The sequence below is a fragment of the Canis aureus genome, chromosome 24 (assembly GCF_053574225.1).
Source record: "Canis aureus isolate CA01 chromosome 24, VMU_Caureus_v.1.0, whole genome shotgun sequence".
Classification (NCBI taxonomy): Eukaryota; Metazoa; Chordata; class Mammalia; order Carnivora; family Canidae; genus Canis; species Canis aureus.
In genome coordinates, this window is record NC_135634.1 from 45,343,039 (window position 1) to 45,365,211 (window position 22,173).

General features: G+C 51.3%; 1 protein-coding gene and 2 long non-coding RNA genes across 4 annotated transcripts in view; 2 read left to right on the forward strand and 1 right to left on the reverse strand.

Annotated features, from left to right (window-relative positions):
• The window catches only part of LOC144296229 (uncharacterized), a 44,992-nt gene extending 35,522 nt beyond the window's left edge, over window positions 1-9,470 (reverse strand). The window contains exon 1 of the long non-coding RNA XR_013363401.1: window positions 9,201-9,470. This is a non-coding gene — a long non-coding RNA (uncharacterized LOC144296229). The remainder of the gene's footprint in view (window positions 1-9,200) is intronic.
• Window positions 3,284-8,004, forward strand: LOC144296228 (uncharacterized). The gene is made up of 3 exons (XR_013363400.1): window positions 3,284-3,659; window positions 4,957-5,044; window positions 7,551-8,004. It is a non-coding gene; the product is annotated as an uncharacterized LOC144296228 (long non-coding RNA).
• EFHD1 (EF-hand domain family member D1) overlaps window positions 8,629-22,173 on the forward strand; it is a 44,900-nt gene continuing 31,355 nt past the window's right edge. The window contains exon 1 of one of the 2 annotated variants that reach the window (XM_077869251.1): window positions 8,629-8,981. In XM_077869251.1, the coding sequence (XP_077725377.1) occupies window positions 8,677-8,981 (305 nt within the window). In that variant the 5' untranslated portion in view covers window positions 8,629-8,676. Of the gene's footprint in view, window positions 8,991-22,173 lie in introns of both variants that reach the window. The other variant, XM_077869250.1, reaches the window with a different exon arrangement.

Here is a 22,173-nt window from a genome sequence, read left to right on the forward strand (position 1 = left end):
TTCATCCCTGTGGGGAGTCTGCTTCTCTCTCTGCCTATGTCTCTGTGTCTCTCAAGAATAAATAAATAACATCTTTAATTTTTTTTTCTATCTGAAGCTGCAACCTATTTCCCTCCCACATCTTACACTTGGTTCTACTTTATTTCTGCCTTGGTCTTTATCATCACCTAATACATTCATCTTATTGACTACCGCCCCCCCCCATGTAGGCCATGAGGGCAGGGACTTATGGGTGTTACAGCATTTCTTTTCCTTTAGCCCCCACAGTTCTTGGTCACCCTGCTTTGAAGAATGAAGAGGTAGACCAGAGGAAGAGTGCTGGGCAGCAAAGTAAAGTTTTTTGAGAGTACAGTAAGGCTTATCGAGGGAGAGTACAAAGCTCTCGAAGACGGAGGGGACCCAAGAGGGTTGCCACTGGAGTTTCCAAGTCTAGGGGTTATTAGGGGCTTGCCGGCGGGCTCTGTTATTGATTAGCCCTCTGTGTGCCTGTCATCCAATTGCGGTTTTGACATCTATCTAACATGAGGGCAAGGGTGGAGGGCTCCTTCCAGGGTGGTGTAAAATCCTTTAAAAGGTGGTTGCCTCTGACAGCCCTGGTGGCTCAGCGGTTTAGCGGTGCCTTCAGCCCAGGGCGTGATCCTGGGGACACGGGATCGAGTCCCACGTCGGGCTCCCTGCATGGAGCCTGCTTCTCTCTGTGTCTCTCATGAATAAATAAATGAAATCTTTAAAAATAAATAAACAAACAAGTAAATAATGCTGCAATAAACATACGGATGCAGGGGTGCCTAGCATGCAACTTTTGACCTTAGGGTTGTGAGTTTGAGCCACACATGAAGTGTAGAGATTTTTTTTACGATTTTATTTATTTATTCATGAGACACACAGAGAGAGAGGCAAAGACACAGGCAGAGGGAGCAGCAGGCTCCATGCAGGGAGCCTGACGTGGGACTGGATCCCAGGTCTCCAGGATCACGCCCTGGGCTGCAGGCGGTGCTAAACCACTGAGCCACCCGGGCTGCCTCTGAAGTGTAGAGATTATTTAAAAATAAAATCTTTTGGGGTATCTGGGTTGCTCAATTGGTTAGGCGTCTGCCTTTGGCTCAGGTCATGATCTCAGGGTCCTGGGAGGAAGCCCCATGTCAGATTCCCTGATCAGTGGGGAGTCTGCTTCTCCCTCTGCCCCTCTTCCTCCTCATTCATGCTCTCCCTCTCAAATAAATTTTAAGAATCTTAAAAAAGTCTTTAAAACAAAACAAAACCAAAGAAAAAACATAGGGGTGCTTATATCTTTTTGAATTAGTGTTTTCATTTTCTCTGGGGAAATACACAGTAGTGGAATTACTGAGTCATATGGTATTTCTATTTTAATTTTGTTAAGATTTTTTTTTAATTTTTAAAAAAGATTTATTGGAGAGAGACAGAGAGAGAGAGCATGAGTGGAGAGAAGGAGAAGCAGAACCCCTGCTGAGCAAGGAGCTTGATTCCAGGACCTGGGATCATGACCTGAGCTAAAGGCAGACCTTTAACCAACTGAGCCACCCAGGCACCCTTAAGATTTTATTTTTTAAGTAATATCTATCCCCAACGTGGGGCTTGAGCCTACAACCCTGAGATCAAGAGTTGCATGCTGTACCCACTGAGCCAGGCAGGTACCTCTAATTTTTTAATTTTGGAGGACCCTCCATTCAGTTGTCCACAGTGGCTGTGCCAACTTACACCCCACCAACAGCACACTAGAGTTCCTTTCTCTCCATATCTTCATTAACACTTGTCATTTCTTATGTTTTTTATTCTAGCCCTTTCGACAGGTGTAAGGCGATATGTCATCGTAGTTTTGGTTTGCCTTTCCCTACTGATAGATGTGGAGCATCTTTTCATGTGTCTGTTGACTTTCTGCAAGTCTTCTTTGGGAAAATATTGATTTATGTCCTCTGCCCATTTTTAATTGGAATATTTGGGGTTTTTTTAAACGTTGAATTTAATACATTCTTTATATATTTTAGATACTAACTCCTTTTAGGATATATCATTTCCAAATGTCTTCTCCCATTCAGTAAGTTGCTTTTTGTTTTATTGATGGTTTCCTTCACTGTGCAAAAGCTTTTTTTTTTTTTTTTTTAATTTTTATTTATTCATGATAGAGAGAGAGAGAGAGAGAGAGAGAGGCAGAGACACAGGCAGAGGGAGAAGCAGGCTCCATGCACCGGGAGCCTGACGTGGGATCCGATCCCGGGTCTCCAGGACCGCGCCCTGGGCCAAAGGCAGGCGCCAAACCGCTGCGCCACCCAGGGATCCCTGCAAAAGCTTTTTTATTCTGGTGTAGTTCCAATAGTTTAATTTTGCTTTTGTTTCCCTTGCCTGAGGAGACACATCTAGATAAATGTTTCTTTTTTTTTTTCTTAATATTTTATTTATTTATTTGAGAGGGAGAGTGTATGCAAGCGAGCTGAGGGAAGGGGCAGAGGAGGAGGAAGAGGAAAAGAGAAAGAATCTCCAGTAGATTCCACTGAGTGTGGTGCCAGTTGAAGGCTCGACCTCACAACCCCGAGATCATGACCTGAGCCAGAACCAAGAGTAGGATAGGATGCTTAACTGACTGAGCTACCCAGGCATCCCTAGAAAAAAAATGTTTCTATGGCCAATGTCAAAGAAATCACTGCCTATGTTTTCTTTTAGGAATTTTGTGGTTTCAAAGTCTCACATTTAAGTCCTTAATCCATGAGTTTATTTTTGCATACGGTGCAAGAAAGGGGTCTGGTTTCATTGTTTCACATGTAGCTGTCCAGTGTTCCCAGCACCATTTGCTGGAGACTGTCTTTTCCCCATTGTCAATGAGCCCTCTAGCTCAACCATAGTCCACACCAATTATTTCTCATCCCACTTTCTTGAGGCTTTGGCAATGACTGGAACGTTCTAACTGCCAGAGAAGCCCTGATAGCAATGGAATGCCTAGCAATGGACCCCGCACAGTCCCCTTCCCTGCCCAAGATCAAGGGCTAAACACAAACCAGCCTGCACCAGTAACCACGCACTCTCTGCCTGTTCTCTTGCACCTGCCTGAACCTCTCCTATAGAACTTTCCATGTCCATCTTGCTGGCAGAGAGGCAGGTTGTCAAAGCTTGAGCCTGCCCCCTCCCCCTGGCTGTAGCCACCTGAAATCAATCTCTCCTTATCTCTTGTCCAAAACCTTCAAAAAGTCTCTGGAGTTATTCGTTTCTGTTGTGATGAGTTTATCTGAGTTTGTTCAGCAGCAGTGTTGGCAAACCCAGCCTAGAGCTGGGCTCTGGATCCGCCCGGCTCCCTCGGGATGCCCAGCAGTTGGCCTTGACAGCACCAGGTTTCGCCACTTGGTTTCCTGAGTTAGTGCTGAGAGGTCCCACTACTTCCGTTTCACCCGTGTACATTCTTGCTTCCTTTGTCGTCAATTAATTGACCAGATAAGCGTGAGTTCATTTTGGGGCTCTCTTACCAAAGTGTAGTAGTCATTCGAGAAAAGCACTTGCACTATTGATTGAGCTGTGAGCTGAACTAGCCCCCTTTGTCAGGGAACATTACTTCTTTTGTGAAAGAACAACTGACGAACTGCGGTTATTGACAGTGGGATACTTGGAGACACTTCGTTGAACAATGAACCAAGTGAGCCTGTTGCTTCATGGTAAACAATTGGTAGTATTTGCTATCAAGAATATTTGAGTTTTGGGGCGCCTGGGTGGCTCAGTGGGTTGGGTGTCCGACTCTTGATTTCTGCTGGGCTTGGGATCTCAGGGTTGTGGGGTTGAGCCCTGAGACGGGCTCCACGCTCAGTGGGGATTCTGCTTGAGATTCTCTCTCTCCCTCTGCTCCTCCCTACTCTCCCCACCCTGCATTCTCTCTCTCTCTCTCTAAAAAAAAAAAAAAGACATATACTAAGATGGAAAACAGTGTTCTTCTCACTGACATTATTTAAGAAGCAACAGATTATTATTGCCATTTTTAAAAAATACCAGGTATATTGAGATATAATTCACATAACCACAAAATTCATCCTTTTGAAATGTACAGTTCAGTGGTTCTCATATATTCAAGGGGTTGTGCAACCATCATCATGGTCTAATTTTAGAAAATTTTCACTTCAACGCTGGATAGGATGAAGAAACTTGGGAAGAGCATATGGCATCAATAATGACTTAATTTTTAAGGGACCAACTTTTTTTTAGGTAGGCTCTGTCTGGAACCTAATGTGGGGCTGGATCTCATGACGCTGAGATCAAGCCCTGAGCTGAGATCAAGAGTCCGATACTTAACTGATTGAGCCATCCAGGTGCCCCCAAACAGTTCTTTCTAAAACAAATCTGAGGGGCACCGAGGGGCACCAGTTGTTGAGCATCTGCCTTTGGCTCAGGTCGTGATCCCGGGATCCTGGGATCTTATCCCTCATTGGGCTCCTGGCGGGGAGCCTGCCTCTCCCTCTGCCTCTCTCTGTGTGTATCTCATGAATAAATAAATAAAATCTTTAAAACAAGGTTTAAAAAAATAACACAAATCCAAGCTCTGAGGTTTTGACTTGTTAAAGTTGGGGGACTCTTGGGTGGCTCAGCGGTTGAGTGTCTGCCTTTGGCTCAGGTCGTGATCCCGGGGTCCTGGGATTGAGTCCCATGTCAGGCTCCCTGCATGAAGCCTGCTTCTCCCTCTGCCTATGTCTCTGCCTCTATCTCTGTGTATCTCATGAATAAATAAATAAAATCTTTTTTTTTTTTTTTTTTAAAGAAGTTGTTAATGGAAACACAAGCAGGAGGCATTCTGCCTCCAGGGATGGAAGTGTCTCCAGCTTTCTGCTCTCTCAGAAAGGTTTTTCCCTTTCTGGAAGTTAGTTCATTCCATCTTCTGTATGACTTGCAGGTCAGCCCTTCCCAGAGGGCGCAGAGATCTGTAGCAACGCATCCAGACTCAAAGACTTATCTGTTCTTGTCCAGATGCCACAGAACCGGAATAGGACTCAATCCGGCAGGGATCTGCGGAGGGAGAACAGGCAAATTGTGTTTTCCAAAGATGGCCACAACAGTATGTATCCCATCTCACTGGCTATTCTTAGATGTGATGTTGTCACTCCTCCACTGAGAGGTGGAGATTTATATTCCCTCTCCTTTGTGGCTGCCTTGACTAATAGGGTTCAGCTATGTGATTCCTGAGCCCACATCATAAAAGGCGACTCCCTTGGGGCACCTGGGTGGCTCAGTGTGTTAAGCCTCCAACTCTTAATTTTGGCTCGGGTCATAATCTCAGCGTCATGGGATGGAACCCCGTTTGGGGCCCCATCCGGCCCCTGTTTGTCCCTCTCCCTCTGCTCCTCCTCCACCCCCTTCTCTATCAAATAAATTAATAAATTTTTTTTTAAAGGCGACTCCTCTTTGCAAGGCTGACCTGGGCTCCCAGCCACTGTGTTATAAGGAGGCCTAGACCACATGAAGAAGCCGTGTGTAGGTGTTCCAGCCAACAGCCTAAGGAAGAACCAAGCATTAGCCATTCATTGATGGCTAATGCATTAATTGATGTATTAGCATCAATTCTGTATCGGTGAGGGAAAGAGCCTTCAGGTTCATTCTTGCCCCTGCCCTGGAGTCGCTCCTGTTTACCCCAGGTGGGTCAGAAAAGAGATTTTTTTCCCATGAAGTTCTGCCCAAACTGCAGATTTGTGAGCAAAGTAAATATTGCTGTTTAGAGCCACCAGGTTTGGGGAGTGTTTGTTACACAGCAAACACTGAAAAAGAAGTCTATGCAAAAAGGTTAAAATACATTTGATCTCTATGAAATGCAGAAGGTCCTTTAGCCACCCTGGAGGAATGTTAACAAGCCATGGGATGATGTAGGGTGAAGCATTTTCAGCTGCTCTATGGCAAATATCCACCCTCTGGTATCTCTTCATTTTATTTATTTATTTATTTATTTATTTATTTATTTATTTATTTATTTATATTTATTTATGGGGGGGTACCTCTTCATTTTAAACAACTTTTGTTTTCTGATTACAACAGTTTATAATCTCACTATAAACAATACAGAAAAAATTAGAATTAAAAAAGAGAATGGAAATGATCTGACTTCTAGCATTTACAACTATTCATAATTTGGTCCCTGTCCCTTTAATCTTTTTTTAGAAATTTATTTCACAAAACGTGGGTCATGTTTGCATAGTAAATACCGATACTGACCCATCATTCAGCAATCCTGTTTTGACTTTGTCAGACACCCAGCTAGACACTGGAGAAGGGGAGATGGGGAGCAGGGCTTTTTCAACCATGGCAGTTATGGTGATTCACCTTGTGTCACTAATGAGATACTGAGACTTCATTTTTAGGGGTGGCTAGGTGTTGCCTGGTGAGCATCAGGGTATCTGTGGCTTTGCTGCCAGGGGTGGGCACCGCCCAGGAGGTGTTCCATCCTCCACTACCTCAGCGGCAAGGAAGCTTGGGGGATGGCTGGTGGGCACAGCCCCCAATCTCTGTCCCTTGCAAGTGATATGTCTTTTGAATGGCACCCAGGTGACAGCTCATACTTTACAGAACACTCTGCAAAAGTATATCCTTAGAGATCCACTGTCTAACACATAGCATACAGTAAATGGATTTTAAAATTTCAAAGGGTAAATCTCACGTTCAGTGTTCCCAAAAAGCTCCCCAAAACAAAAACCAAAAGGGCACAAGCAAACTTTAGGAGATGATGGATATTTTTATGACCTTGATTGTAGTGATGGGATGATAGGTGTTTGTCCATGTCCAAACATTAAAGAAAGCTTTAAAAAAAAAAAGAGTGCTTCCTCCTTTAGAAACACTTAAACGACAAAGTTGAATTGCATTCAAAATCCACTCTCGGGGCACCTGGGTGGCTCAGTCAGTTAAGCTGAAGATAGCTTCAGCTCAGGTCATGATCCCAGGGTCCTGGGATCAAGTCCTGCTTCGGGCTCCCTGCTCAGTGGGGAACCTGCTTTTCCCCCCCCCCCTCTGCTGCTCCCTCTGCTTGTGCTCTCTGTCATATAAATAAAATCTTTTCATACCATCAGGTCAGGAAGGGTAGCACTCTGTAATATATATATAAAGGGATTCATTAATTGCCATTTCAAGCAATTGGCATCTGATATAAAAAAGGCTGCTTTTGCAGAACTGGGTAAAATTGCTTAGAAGGAATGTGAAAAGATTTTGATATCTTCATTTAAAAACTTGATATTTCTCAGGATGCCTGGGTGGCTCAGCCATTGAGCATCTGCCTTTGGCTCAGGGCTTGGTCCTGGGATGGAGTCCTACATTGGGCCCCCTGCGTGGAGCCTGCTTCTCCCTCTGCCTACATCTCTGCTTCTCTCTCATGAATAAATAAATAAAATCTTAAAAAAAAAAACCAACCTTAATATTTCTCTAATACTTTTTCATTTTAAATAACTTTAAAAAATTTAGTTTTAAGTAATCTCTGCACCCAAGGACCTGGAGATTACCAGCTGCAGACTCTTCCCACTGAGCCAGCCAGAGGCCCCTAAATAACGGTTTTTGTTGTTGTTGTTTTTGTTTTTTCCCACTAGGCCTCCAGAAATGCCTCTGAATCCCTGGCAGGACCTGTGCTTGCTCTGTACACACATACCAAAGGCTGGTCCTGGGTCTCAGGCCCCCCAATTCAGCAGAGGTCACAGACAGGACTAGGTCAGCAGCCCACCAGGTGGTCTGAGCAGTGGGTCCAGGCTGGACTTACAACGCCTTGATCATGGAGCAGCCGTCCGCATCAGCCTTCCTTAGGGAGAATGACGACTGTACTAATTTTACCCGCTTGTTAAAAATGCTGATTTAGGGGCAGCCCGGGTGGTTCAGTGGTTTAGTGCCGCCTTCAGCCAGGCCCAGGGCGTGATCCTGGAGCCCTGGGATCGAGTCCCGCATTGGGCTCCCTGCGTGGGGCCTGCTCCTCCCCCTGCCTGTGTCTCTGCCCCTCTCTCTCTCTGTGTGTCTCTCATGAATAAATAAAATCTTAAAAATAAAATAAAAATGCTGATTTATTTATTTATTTATTCTTGAGCTTCCTTTTTTTCCTTTTCTTTCTTGTGTGTTTCACAGAAAAAGCTGGAGCCCCCCCAAGCCACGCGGCTGGTGCCTTGCTTCTGGGGGGGGGGGGGAGCCACGAGTCCCGTTACCCTTGCTTGCTCTCTTTTCTGTTTATTTCTTTTTAGTATTTTTAGTATGTTTTAGCAACATCTATTTTCAACGGAGGCTGGAAACGCAGCTCCGGGCTCCCTGCGGGCGCCTCCCGCCCCCAGACCTGGCGACCCGGGGGTGCCACCTGCCGCCGTGGGAGCGCTCGGGGTTTCCCGCCTGCAGCCGGGCCTGGGCCGCGAGCAGCTCCCCTCGAGGAGGAAGGAACCGCCCGAACGGTCGTGGGACCCGCGGCTGCCGTTTCCGCAGGGGCCGAGGGGTGCCCGGGGCTCCCTGGAGCGCGCGGGGGCGGCGAGGTCGGAGAGGACCGGGGCTCCCCTGGCGGTCCCGACCTCCCATCCCGGGCCTCGCAGGCACCTGCGCCCCCCCGCGGCGCCTCCCCGAAGCCCCGCCCCGCCCCGCCCGCCCGCGCGCCTCTTAACCGCCCGCCCGCGGCCGCGGGGGCAGAGCGCGGAGCCGCGAGGCCGGAGGAGCGCGCCGCCCGCCGTGCCCGCGTCCCGGGTCGCCATGGCCCTCCCGGAGCTGGCGCTCAAGCTGCAGCGGCGACTGCAGCGGGAGGCGGCGGCGGCGGCGGCGGAGGAGGAGGAGGGCCCCCCGCAGGCGGAGCCCCGCGCCCCGGCCGCGCGGGACCCGGAGCCCGACCTCCCGGGCCGGGCGCCCCCCGGCAGCGCGGACGCCGAGCTGAGCGCGCAGCTCACCCGCCGGCTGCACATCAACGCGGGCGCCGCGCGGCCCCGCCGCTGCAGGGTCTTCCACCCCTACTCCGAGTTCCCCGGGCTCAGCCGCCGCCTCGTCAAGGACCTGGAGAACAGGTTCAAACTGTGAGCGCCCGCGCCGCCCTGCGCCCCGGGACCCCGCGGACCGAGCGGGATGGAGCGGGGAGGGGCCGGGCCCCGCGGGACGGGTGGGCTCCCTGGGGGCTCCCGGGGTGCCCTTGGCAGTCGAGCCCCCGGCTCCCGGGCCCGCGCGCGCCCCCCTCCCCGCCCCCGGGGCCGGTCGCCGCGCAACTTCGAGGAACCGGAGCGCCTCACCTGCCAGCTCCAGCGTTCTCTCCCCAGGGAGCGAGGAGCCCCGCCGTCCTTTTATCTTTTAACACAAAAAGAGCAAAGTTCTCCTTGGCCGCCCCGCGGGGGCTCCCGCACCCAAGGCGCTGGGAACTGGGAGTTTGTTAAACGCGTTGCAAAAGCTCAGGACGTTCCTGGAGCGAGCGCGTCCGGGGAGCCTCCTCTCTGTGACCCCTTCTGGCCCCTTGGGCAGGAGGCGCCCGTCGGGACCGGACGCGACAGCTGCCAGCGGGTCCCGCGGGGCTCGCTCCCCCGGCCGGGGGTGGGGGGTGGGGGGTGGGGCGGGGGGCGCCGAGAGCTCCCACTGTTGGGCCTTGCATCCTGCATCCTCCGAGGTCCCTGGGCCTCAGTTTCCTCATCTGGAGACTGAGGGCAGGACTCGTCCCGGCCTTTTAAGGCCATACCGTATTTTGCACACCCTAAGCTCCCAACCGAGCTATTAATATTATTTCCAGAATTGGGCCGAGACCAGAAAAATGCCTGGGGGAGCAGAGGCCTCCGGCCAGGTCATGCTTGGGGCGTTTTTAAAAGCCCTTGGAATGTGTTTGTCCTCTCGCGTGGAGGCTCTATTTAAAGGCTCTGTGGCCGGCACTGTGTGGCCGGAGCCTTGGCCCCTTCCTGAGGCTGGGCTGCCTTCCAGCCTCGGCCTCTGTGGAGGTCAGCAGAGGCTGGCACCCGGAGCCTCCCTGCCTCCTCTGCTTCCCCGACATCCTGGTTTCCCTGGCTTCCAGCCACTGTTCGTGGGTGTTCACACCTGGTGGGACTAATTTGGGCAATTAAGGAAGGCTGAGTTCAGCCAAAAAAAAAAAAAAAAGTGTCTGGGTGGAGATGGAAAAGCAATGGGTGAATTGTTTGTCCGAGCCCCTTTGATTTATTTGGGGTTCTGCCTCTCTTGGGAGGACTCCGGCTCCTTTATTCTCATGTCCCAGCAGTTCCTCCCAGCCCAGCTGGATTGGGGGAGTGCATCTTAGGGACCTCCACCTTCAGACTGCTTTACGGTGACTTCGGCTTCTTTTATTAATTTATTCTGTTGCTTTTTTTCCGCCTGCAGAAAAATCTTTGAAAGGGTAGGCTTGTCTGTTGGCTGTCTAAGAGTCACAGAGGGCATCCACACAGAGGGTCTTCCGGCAAGGTGGCATCTGTGAGGAAACAGGCCAGAGGGAAGGCAGTGTGTGGTCCCGGGTCCCAGCAGAGCTACTGTGTCAGGAAGAAGTCTAGGTTGGGTTTTCTGTTCCTTTCAATCAAAATTGGCATAAACGAAAAGGAGGTTAATTGGCTCACAATTGGTGTCAGGTATGGCGGGACCTAGGCGCTCAGATGATGCCATCGGTGTGTAGTTTCTCATATCTTAAGCCAGCTTCCTCTCTGTTGTCCCCATTCTCAGGTGACTTATCCTTGGTGGTGGCAGCCTGGCCACAGAAGCTCCAGTAAGTCCAGCGGGAAAGAGTAACCACAGCAAAGGCCTTATTGTCTCTCTCTCTCTCTTTTTAGCTTTACTATTGTTTCTTATTGGCTCTGAACCAATTGCTGTGGCCAGGGGAACTTGTGGCTCCCATTGGCCAGGCCTGAGCCACGTGCCCCGCCCCAGGAGGGGGGAGGACAGCCCCATCCTAGCAGCAGGGACTTGGTGCTGGGGAAGAATGGCTTTCACAGGCAAATGTCGGGGCTCTAGCCGAAGTAGGAGGGTCCTGTGCTGGGTTGGCTGTGAATGACCTTCATAGGTCATCCTGGACCCAGATTGTGGGCAGGCTCAGGCCTGCTGCTTTGCTCCCCTTCAGCCATGAGTGTCCTGAGGCAGGACTGGGAGCCCCTGTCATCAGGGAGTGGGATCTGAGGCCCAAGCTGGTGCATAGAAGCCTTCCTGGGAATCAGCCCCCTGTGTCCCGGACAGCGGGAGAGGCAGAGGTGCCGCTCCAGTTAAAGTCAGCTGAGCAATATCTGGAGACACCAGCAGGGCAGTGGGAACAGTGTCGCCTTTGGATTCCGATGGACGTAGGGCAGAGAGGGCCTCGGGTCTGTGACCTTGGGCAAGCTACATAATCCCTCCAAGCCTTGGTCCTCTTGCTGCTAAGATGCTCACAAGTTGCTACCTTCCAGTGAGGGCCAGGTAGCTGCTGTGGCCACCGGGGCAGGGGCCACTGGGGAGTGCTGCCTTTCCCTACTGTGGTGGGAAAGACTCCCCTAAACCTGGTGTCAAGACCCAGTTATGCATCATGAGTGGGGGAGAGTGGGGATGAAGCCCCTTTATTCTGGGGGCTTAACCACTTTTGTCCTTTCATCTGTAGAATGGTGGCTGTTGCTCCTTTTAAGGAGTGTTGTGAGAACGGGGAGATGGATGGGTGACCTGCTGAGATGGCATGTGACCTAGAAGGGGGAGCCTTTTGCTAAAGATCATCCCCCCAACTTTGGCTCCAGCCCTATGTCCCCATGCCCTGCCCCACCTTCAGGCTCCCCACACCCCACAAAACAGGGGTTGCATTGCTCCAACTCCTGGGCTTCCACAAACTCTGCACCTACTATCTGAGCTCATTGGTTTTGCCCCTGGGTGATTCTGCCCAGCTTCCCATACTGGGAGGCAGCCGAGACTTGGCTGCCCTTACCCCCACCAGGGTCAGCAGGCCCTGGGTTGGGAGATTTGTTACCTGGATACTTTTGACGCAGTTGAGTGTGTGGCAGTGACTCTGGGTGATGGACAAATCCCCCATCTTGTGAAGGGGCCCTGCTGTGCCTGCGGTCACTAGATCTGGCCAGTCCCCCTGCCAACCCCCTCCCTCCCCAGGGCTCCCTGCCCTCCTGCTGCCTCCACCTCCCTCCAGAGGGCCTTCTCTGCCTGAGCCCATCAGTCCAAGGGGCTGCCTGCCCCTGTGGTCCTGCCAAGGCTGGGGCAGGCTGTGGGCCCCCATGCACGCAGGAAGGCTGCTCTGGAGCTTGGCATTCCGGGATATGCCGCCTGGCCTGGCAGTGCCACCTGTCTTGTTGCTGGTTCTCTGCAGCCTGCCGAGGAGCTCTTTGGTCCCAGCTCTGCCCACAGCCCAGCCCTGATTCCCTTCTGGCTCTCTTTCATGTTTTCTTCTTTCTGCTATCCTGTATAACTTAAAAAAAAAAAACAAAACAAAACTCTAGTAACTTTTAAACTATGCATAGGTAGGTCCCCTTGAAAACCCGATTGCTCCCTCCTCTGTCCCCATGCCCACTCCTGCATTCACCCCTCTCTACAGCCGCCTTGGCCACTCACTGAGGGCTGGGCCAGGAAACCCTTTACTGGGGCCTCCCGGGCTCCTAGGTTGCCTGGAGGAGCCCTGAACGTGCCAACCCCTCCCTGACTCTCCTCCCTGCCCCGTGGGGGTGTCAGCTCAGCACCCGCCCTGCTGGCACTGGTCGTTACTGTGCTTCTGTCCCCAGTTGAAGTGTGACCCCTAGGTCCCTTTTTCTTTTTCTTTGCTTTTCTATGCATAAAAAAGTATAAGCGTGTTAAAAATCCCAGCTTACTTCTCATTGCCTGGCTTTCCAAACTTTTTTTTTTTTAAGATTTTATTTATTTATTCATGAGAGATGCAGAGAGAGGGAGAGGCATAGGCAGAGGGAGAAGCAGGCTCCTTGCGGGAAGCCCAGTGCGGGACTCCATCCCCAGATCTGGGATCACACCTTGAGCTGAAGGCAGACACTCAACCGCTGAGCCACCAGGCGTCCCTGGCTTTCTAAACTTAATCCACTGCAGAAGCCTGCGGAGGCTGTGAAGAGCAGGAATGTGGAGCCAGGCTTCCTGGGTTCAGACCCTGAGCCAGGGCCCAGGAGGTTTGCATCACTCAGTTTCAGATGATCACCCAGCTGTCATTTTGGCGGATGTGCAAATTTTATGTTGTCCTTCGTTTGCTTAATAATTCAAAACCAGGGGTGCCTGGGTGGCTCAGATGGTTAAGCATCTGCCTTCAGCTCAGGTCCTGATTCCAGGGTCCTGGGACAGAGCCAGCGTCAGGCTCTCTGCTCAGTGGGGACTCTTCTGCTTCTCCCTCTGCTCCTCACCCCCCAGTTCCTGCTCTCTCTCTCCTCTTTCTCAAATAAATAAATAAATAAATAAATAAATAAATAAATAAATAAAATCATTAAAGAAAAAATTTCAAAACCACTTTGCAATGTTTGCATTATTCTTTGAGGTTGATTTCTCCTCTTGAGCTGGAGAGTGGCGTCCTGGCTCCCTGCTGAGTAATTGGTCCCACTGGGGCTGTGCCCTGCCTTGTTGCCCTTCCAGGCTCTGTTGATGGGACTCACTCGCTCCACTGCTGGAGGAATGGATGACTGTCCCGGCCTGCTGTAACAAGTGGCCTCAAAGACTGTGAATGCATTCTCTGGCCCTTCTGTAGGCTGGTGCCTGAATTCAGGGTCTCAGCAGGGCTCTGCTAGCCACGAGAGCTTTAGGGAAGAATCCTTCCGTGTGTCTTGTAGCTCCTGGTGGTTGCCAGCAGGCCTTGGCACCCCTTGGCTTGTGGGCACCTCGTTCCAACACCTTGCTAGTGTCCGGCCGAGCGTTGTTGATGGTGCTCTCCTTGTATGTGTGTCCTTGTATGGCTTTCTTGTAAGGACATTGGTCATTGGATTTGGGGTCCACCCCAGTGTAGTATGACTTCATCTTAGTTTAATTTATTATGTCTGTGGTGATCCTATTTCCAAATAAGATCACAGTCTGAGGGTCTGAGTGGCCATGAATTGGGCGGGGGAGGAACCTGATTCAACCCATTACTCCAAGTGAGCAGAGTTGCCCAGTCCCTGTGGCTCCATGATGGCTTCTCCTTCCTCCTGAGTGGTGGAAGTGGGGAGCCAGAGCGGGGAGGCCCCCGCATTTGGGGGATGTCAGTGGCTTTAACAAAGCCAGCACGATTTCTACCCCCAGCAAAAGGGGGATCAGTCTTCCCAAAGCCCCATCCTAATAAAATGGAGTTGCCGTCTAATGACAAAACACAAAACCAATGGAACCCCGTCCCACCCCCTAACTCACGCCAGGAGTGCGCTTACTTTCCACAAGAATTTCTGCTTAATCAGTTCCTAGATCCAAATTCTGATGTCGCCTTAGTTTACTCAGAACCCAACGACGGGTACAAAGTATGCCCGTTCTTTTTGTTCAGGGCTAGAGAGATTCATGCAGATGCTGCAGAACGGGCTGTGATCTTTTAAATTTGATTTTCCTCTTTGAAAGTGTTCTGTTAAAGAAAAAGAAGAAAAGAAAAAGTATGTTGTTGCTTAGAGATTGTTAAGGTTTGGGAAAAAAACTGGATTCTCCCCAGCCTGCGAGCATGTTGGGTTCTTGGGCTGGGGGTGACTTGTCTCTGTGCCCTTAGGGTCTCCCGCAGATGAGCCTGGCTCCCAACTGGTGTGTTGTAGGAGGAAGAGAATTTTCGAGTGAGTGCAGGAAGCCAGAGGCACCATCAGCCTGGGCCAGACAACGTTCTTCTCCGTTTCCAAGTGTGTTACTGGATAGCCCGAGCCAAGAAAACAGTGGCCTGATTTTAAATGAAGAGCGAGAAGGCCCAGAAGAAACCGACTCTGTGTGTGTGTGTGTCCAGGGCTGCAACCCGAGCTGGGGGAGGTTAAGGCTAGACAGGAAATTTTAATTACCCCGGCTTCTCCAGGGGCCTCTTTCGGAGGGAGGTACCTAGGGCAGCCACCTAAGGGCAGGCCCCAAATGCTGTAATCTTGAAATGTGGCTGCGATGTTTTTGCAGCTATACTCAAAGCTTGTGCTGCAGTTCCCCAAAGAGAGGGTGGGAAGAGGAGCCTTTGGCTCCGGGAGAGTCCTCTTTTTATTGAGAGAATCCGAAAGGGTGATGTCATGGCCACCCCTCCAACCCTGCATCACCACTGAGCTGGGGAAAGGCTGGGATGTTGTGGAGCTGCTCCTTCCCCGAGTCTCCTTTCTCCTCCCTGAGGGAGGAAGAAAGGGGTGTAGACTTGGAGGGGAGCCCTTTGCTGTAGAGGCGAAGTTGAGGACTTTTACTTGGGGGAAGAGGCGGGGAGGAGAGACAGGGCACCCCCTCTCAGGTGCATCTTTTTGTTATTTTTGCACTTTAGCGCCTGCCTTCAGCCCAGGGCATGATCCTAGAGTCTCTGGATCGAGTCCCACCTTGGGCTCCCTGCATGGAGCCTGCTTCTCCCTCTGCCTGTGTCTCCGCCTCTCTCTCTCTGTGTCTCTCATGAATAAATAAATCTTTTCAAAATTTTATTTGAGAGAGAGAGAGAGTGCACGAGCAAGCACGATCAGTGTAGAGGGGCAGAGGGAGAGGGAGAAGCAGACTCCCCGCTGAGTAGGGAGCCCGATGTGGGACTCCATCCTAGGACCCTGAGATCATTACCTGAGGCCAAGGGAGCTGCTTAACCAACCGACTGAATCACCCAGGTGCCCCTCAGGTGCATCTTTTGAGTGAACTGACTTGGATGATGGGAAAAGTGCATGGAAACAAACGGAAGCTCAGTGCTTCTCCCCGCCCCCCCCCCCCCCCCCCCCAGCCCATAGAGACAAGCGAGAGCTTCTGACTCTGATTGCATCTTCAGTGCACAGTGACCCACCTTGGATTTGAAACTCCCTCACCTGCACTGGGTTTTGCACCTTTGACCCGCCGCCGGAGGGTGGGGCCGAGAGATCCCTGGGCTAGTCTGAATTCCTGGAGGGCATTCAGCCAGAACCCGGGCTGGCTTCTGTTTTGGGGCCTTGGCTTCCGGCAGAGAGACACCATGACTTGGAACTAGAACTACCACTTAGGCCCGTTCAAGCACCAGTTGTTTCCATCTGCCCTCGTGCCTGCCACAGGCCACGGAGTGCCACAGGCCACGCAAGGGCGGTCACAGTTCCTGGCAGTTAGATCTTTGCAGGGAGTTTCTTCCTCCTTCTTTGCTCCCTGTGTGTCTCTCTCTGGGAGTCTCCTCCACTCTCATTACAGAGCCTTCTTCACATATTATGAGAATTTGAATAAGAGGGATTTGGAATGGAGTGATTAGAGTTGAAATTCAGTGAGTTATTAAAATCTTATATTATGCAAAAAGAAAAAAAAATCCTTTTCCCCTTCTGCCTTGCAAGATCAGGTAACAGGTGCCTGCTTTCAAAGCTGTGGGGCCTACGGGACTCTAACTTTATGTATACACTAGCTCTGGTGCACCCCGAGTGCAACTAATAAATAGAAATACCTTCTTTTACTGGATTTGAGGAGGGTCTGATTTCCACTAGGCGAGGCCATTGCAGTTTCATGATGCAGCTGAGCCAGTGGGTCTCTGAGTGGTGAGTGGGGGCGCCTGGGTGACTTAGTGGTTGAGCATCTGCCTTTGGCTCAGGTCATGATCCTGGGGTCCTGGGATCAAGTCCTGAATCAGACTCCCCGCAGGGAATCTGCTTCTCCCTCTGCCTATGTCTCTGCCTCTCTGTCTCTCTCTCTCTGTGTCTCCCGTGGATAAATAAATAAAATCTGTAAAAATTAATTAATTTTTAAAAAATGGGCTGAGCAAATCGGGTCTCCGAGCTGAGGCTGCCAGAACTGTCTGTGACCAGGGATGAGTCGCTCCATGGAGGAGCCCAGCACACGCTCTAGGGTTGGCACACGTTGGCTTTCAGTTTCCCGCTTCATTAAGTAAGACCTGTGCCTTGGGCGTGCGTGCACTGTCCTGCTCACCTCACGCTCACCCTCACACACTCAGTGCTCATCTCTTTTTTTTTTTTTTTCAAATTTTTATTTATTTATGATAGTCACATACAGAGAGAGAGAGAGAGGCAGAGACACAGGCAGAGGGAGAAGCAGGCTCCATGCACCAGGAGCCTGACGTGGGATTCGATCCCGGGTCTCCAGGATCGTGCCCTGGGCCAAAGGCAGGCGCCAAACCACTGCGCCACCCAGGGATCCCTGAGTGCTCATCTCTTCCACATGATGCTGTCCTGCCTCTAGAGCCTCTTTCAGCCCCCATGTCCCATCAGTGTTGCCGATGGAAGAGCACTACTGGTCCTGGATCCTACGTACTTCTTGGAGGGCCCATGTCCACGGGCATCTGAGCCTTTGGAGCAAGGACCACACTCTCCTGCAGGATGAAATCTGATTTATGGTCAATGACCTGCCAAGAAAATGGACCCCAGACATGGACTGGTTGCTTCCAAGACTGCATGACATTTTGTGACCCCTTTTCTAGTGTTCCCGCCTCTGGGCTCCCACAGCCAGCAATGTCTATACATTTGCTAACCATAATCTACTGTGGTACCATAATGATGGTGATGATCATGAGCCTCCTTCTTACCTACTATTTATAAGCTATTCATTCATTCATTCATTCATTCATTCTCTTATTCATTCTTTCACTCATTCAGCAAAGTGCCTGCTGTGTGCTGGGATTATACATATTGATCCAGAGGAGTCACTGCCCTTGAGAAGCTCGAACTTTTTTTTTTTTAAGATTTTATTTATTCATGACACACAGAGAGAGTCAGAGACATAGGGAGAGGGAGGAGCAGGCTCCCAGTAAGGAGGCTAATGCGGGACTCAATCCCGAACCCCCGGGATCACGTCCTGAGACTAAGGCAGACACTCAACCCCTGAGTCACCCCCCAGGTGTCCTGAAAAGCTTGAACTCTTAACGGCTGGATTTAGATGATCCTGGTTGACAGGAAGGAATGCAAGTTCTGGAAAAGCCGTCCACCACCCATGTACAAGACACTTCATGTGGCCTAGAAGCCCATGAGGATGCCAGGGGCACTAGGACTCTAGGCTGCTGCACTGAGGGCAGGGGTCCTGGTCTCTGTGGACATAGCCAGGGAAGAGCAGCCAGCCAGGACAGGGAGGGGACCCAGGTCCCTGAGACAGGGAAGCACTGAAGGCCTGGGAGTGAGGATCCTCGAGGTGGAGGATGGTGGCTGACAGCTTTGAGCGTGGTGGAGAACCACGCAACCATGGTGGACACAAGGAAGGGAGGCTACAGCTTTGGTTCAGTATACAGAAGAAAGTTTTCTCATGCTTGGAGTTGCTGAGAAATGGAAAAAATTGTCTGGAAGGTGTTAAGCCCTTTACTCTGGGGCTTTGCTGGGATGTGGGTGGTCTGACCTCTTGGGGTGAGAAATTTGGGGCAGGGTTTTGGGAGGTGGGGGTGGGTGGGTGGGGGGGATGGACTATATGGCCTTCTAGTTTCCTTCAAGGTCATGGGCGGGCAAACTCCTTCAAGAAGGGGTCAGACAGTAAATCTATTGAGCCTGTGGGTCCTTGGGTCTCTGTTGCCACTATTTAGCTGCCACCACAAGACAGAACCAGCCATTTACTGCACCCACCAGCAAGACTGCGCCAGTCCCGCGTGGAGAAGGATTTGCCCTGTAGGCTGTAGCTTGCCAACCCCTGTTCTAGGCAATTAAGTCCCTCTGGAGTCTGCTGGATCCTAAGCTGTGGAAATCCCTGCTGGTCTCACTCTTCCCCTTCCTGGGTTTCATTCCCTGAAGCAGGCCTCAGGGCCCCAGGGAAAAAGAGGCAGAAGCAGAAGAGGATGGAGGAGGGAGCCCTGGCCACAAACACATCTGCTTCTTTTGCCAGCAAAGAGGCTCTGCAGCTAGGGTCCCTGGAGTGACCCTGTCCCCTCAGAAGGGCTGCCTTGGTGTTAATTCCCCTGAGAGGTGGTCCAAGGTGTCTGAACCAGGCTATGGGACAAACTCCAGCTGAAAAGGAAAAACAAAAGCTAAGTTGGTGGCAGAGACCTCAGCCTTGGGTGTCTGCCTCCTTAAGTCCCATGGCTGGAGCAGGAGCTCTTCCTCAGATAGTCAGACCCTTTCAAATCATGTATCCAGCTGCGGGCACCCATTTGCTGAGAGGATCCAGCTTCTCAACATTTTTTGTTTTGTCTTGTTTTGTTTTTTAAGATTTTATTTATTCACGAGGGACACAGAGAGAGAGGCAGAGACATAGGCGGAGGGAAAAGCAGGCTCCATCCAGGGAGCCCGATGTGGGGACTCGATCCCAAGACCCTGGGATCACGCCCTGAGCCGAAGGCAGATGCTCAACCACTGAGCCACCCAGGTGTCCCTCAATGGGGTTTAAAGCCCATTTCCCCAAAGCTGAGATCCGTTGGTTGGGAGGAACAAATTTAAATCTCACGACTAAAAAGAAGACGATTTTTTTGTTTAAAAGTATAATGTCCCTGTTCCAAATCTCTTGTAAAATAATATAGTTGTGACTTGGAAAGTGAAAGCCTGATGGCTATTCTCTTCCGAGGGATCGCTGCCATCAGATTAGGTACCAGTTCCTGAACGTGAGTGTTGAGACCACATATGCCCGTCTGCCTTGTATTAGTCCAAAGGCCTTTGGCTCAAGTGATGGAAAACCCTGCCCTGAACTCATCAGTGAAGAATCATCTCATATAACAGGGAGTCCAGAGGACAAGAGTGGCCCTTGGGCATGCTTGGCGGCTGCTCTCAGAGACCTAGGTTCAGTCCTCTGCCCTCCTCCAGACCTGGCACTGCCTTCATCTGGGGGCTGCTGGCAAGATAGCAAGTCCCCAAGTCACGTACAGCTGTGACAAAATTAGAGGCAGGAAAGACCAATAGTTCTTCTATTTTTTTTTTTTTGAGATTTTATTTATTTATTTGAATGAGAGAGAGCACGAGCAGAGGGAGCAGCCGGAGCCCAGTGAGGGTCTCAGTCCTGGACCCCGGGATCATGACCTGAGCTGAAGGCAGACGCTTAACCGACTGAGCCACCCAGGTGCACCGACCTATGTTCTGAACAATGAGAAGATCTTTTCCAGACAGATCCAGTAAGCCAGCCTCTGGCATTCTCTTGGCCAGCATTGGGTCATGGGCCCACTCAGGCCAGTGACTGTCCTTCCCTGAGGGTCAGGAACCTGGTCAAAGTGAGGGTTCTGGAGGGGAGGAAAGGAGGGCTGGGGTCCAACAGTGCTCCATTTGGGCCTTTTCCTGACCTTGGCTCTTTGTGTCTCTTGTGTCTTTGTTTTTGTATGGGAGGGGCTTTCAGAAGCAGGTCTGGATTCTGGAGACCAGGCAGGGAGCAGCTCATGACTGGGGGCCCTTGGATGCCTGAATGGAGAGGTCTTTCCTCTGGGACACTTGCTGCTGCCAATTTAATCAAGAGCCCCTTCTCTCTTTGCCTGTGGTTGTAGATCTCTGGCAGCTAAGACGGTGGTGTATCTGGGGGTGGGGAGGGGGATGTGTCCTCGTAACTGCCCTCTAGGCCAACATTCAGTAAAGCCCCTACGTTTGCCTCAAGTAACCCTTCCACCTTACAAAGAGCCTGGCTGAACCCGCCACCTTGCCTCTGGGTTTGGAGCGCCCAACTGGCTCCCTTGGGCAGAATCACCAATTACACTCCTAGTCTGTTTTTTTGTCTTTGATGATGCCTCGCTTTTCCCAAGCTCCCCTCCCCTAACCTCCTTTATTCTCTTTATCATCATGACTCTTGTATCTTGTATCCCTTCTGGAAGGATCTCCAGGTGGAGAGACAGTGCATGGGGCCAGCCGCCATCTTGACTGGGAGTCATAGGCGTTGATGGCTCTCCCTCCTTTTAGCGGCTCCTAGTACTGGGTAACTGAGGGCCCCTCTTGTGTGTGGGGTGGATGGGTATATGGAGGGGTACCTAGGCCTGGTTTTATTCCCTTTCAATCAGACTGTCCCACCATGTTGCAGGATAGAGGTAAATTCTTTGGTTTTAGAGGGAAAGACTGGGGTGCCAGGGCCTGGTTCCAGGGCAGGCAGAGCCTTGGTTGGGGGGCGGGACAGGGCGAGGAGTGACGGACTCCTTCCAGTCACACAGGTCTGGTTCTAAAGTAGGGACCCCTATTTCTGGTGAGTAGGCGGCCGCCTGGTTTCCCCCTATGCATGGCTGCCTCTGGGTGACGATATGCGCTTCTGCCTTCTGCTAGCTTGGATCAGATCTGCAGAAGTAGGAGGACATTGTCCAGCATCTACAAACCGTGTACCCAGGGCTGGCCCCTCTGCCCCTTCCAGGTGGGAAGGATGGACTGAGGCTGCAGCTGATGCCAGCTCTGGGGTTAGACACCCCTGAGGGGGACTGCCAGGCCACCTGGCACTGCTCAGAGAACAGTATTGGGCCTGGGACAGCAGGCCCGGCATCAACCCTCTGCTGACAAGACCTGGCTGCTCACTGTCCCAGCTCTATGGCCATGGGGACCTGGTGAGCTCAGTCTTGGCCCTGGAGAAGTATTGGCCTGCTTGGCCTCCATGACACGGTCTCTGTCCCCTCTCTAAATGCCTCATGCTTTCCCCACCCCCCCTACAATGGTCAACTTTATTGCATATTGGGCTCCCCCCAAAAGAGTGGTTGCTCTTTACCACTTGTAGAGTACCTACTGTGTGCGGGCACTGCTCTTGGCATTTACATATTATAGGCACTATGAGGCAGGTACTATTATCATCTCCCCATTTCACAGATGGGGACACTGGGGGCAGAGAGAAGCTAAGTAACTTGCCCAGCATCACACATCCTGTACGTGGTAGAACTGAGCTTTGAACCCAGAAGGCCTACACTCTTGTTCCCTGTGCCACTAGCCTCTCATCAATGTTATTTCTACCCTCATCTTCTCAGGCTCCAAATCTCAGCTGTCCTTGACAGCCCCCCTTGCATAGCCAGGGGGGTCAGGGGTGACACAGCCTCTACAGGCTGCCTGACCACCAGGCCAGGGGCAGCTGGCCTCCTCCTTCCATCTTACATGTGACCTCTTGCCAGAGCCCAGAGCTCATTGCTGTGCTTCTCTATTCGGATTCCTCTGTGGGTTGGGGAAAACACAACATTCAGTAGCTTCCAGTGGCCCATGGGATGAGGCCCAGGCTCCTCATGATAACCTGTAAAACCAGCCCCAGTTGGCTAGTGTGTTCTTCTCTGTTACTGGTTGCCCCAGCCTGGCTCCCCCCAGCCCTGCAACTTTCCCATACTCCCCAATTTCCAATTGATTGTACTTAGTC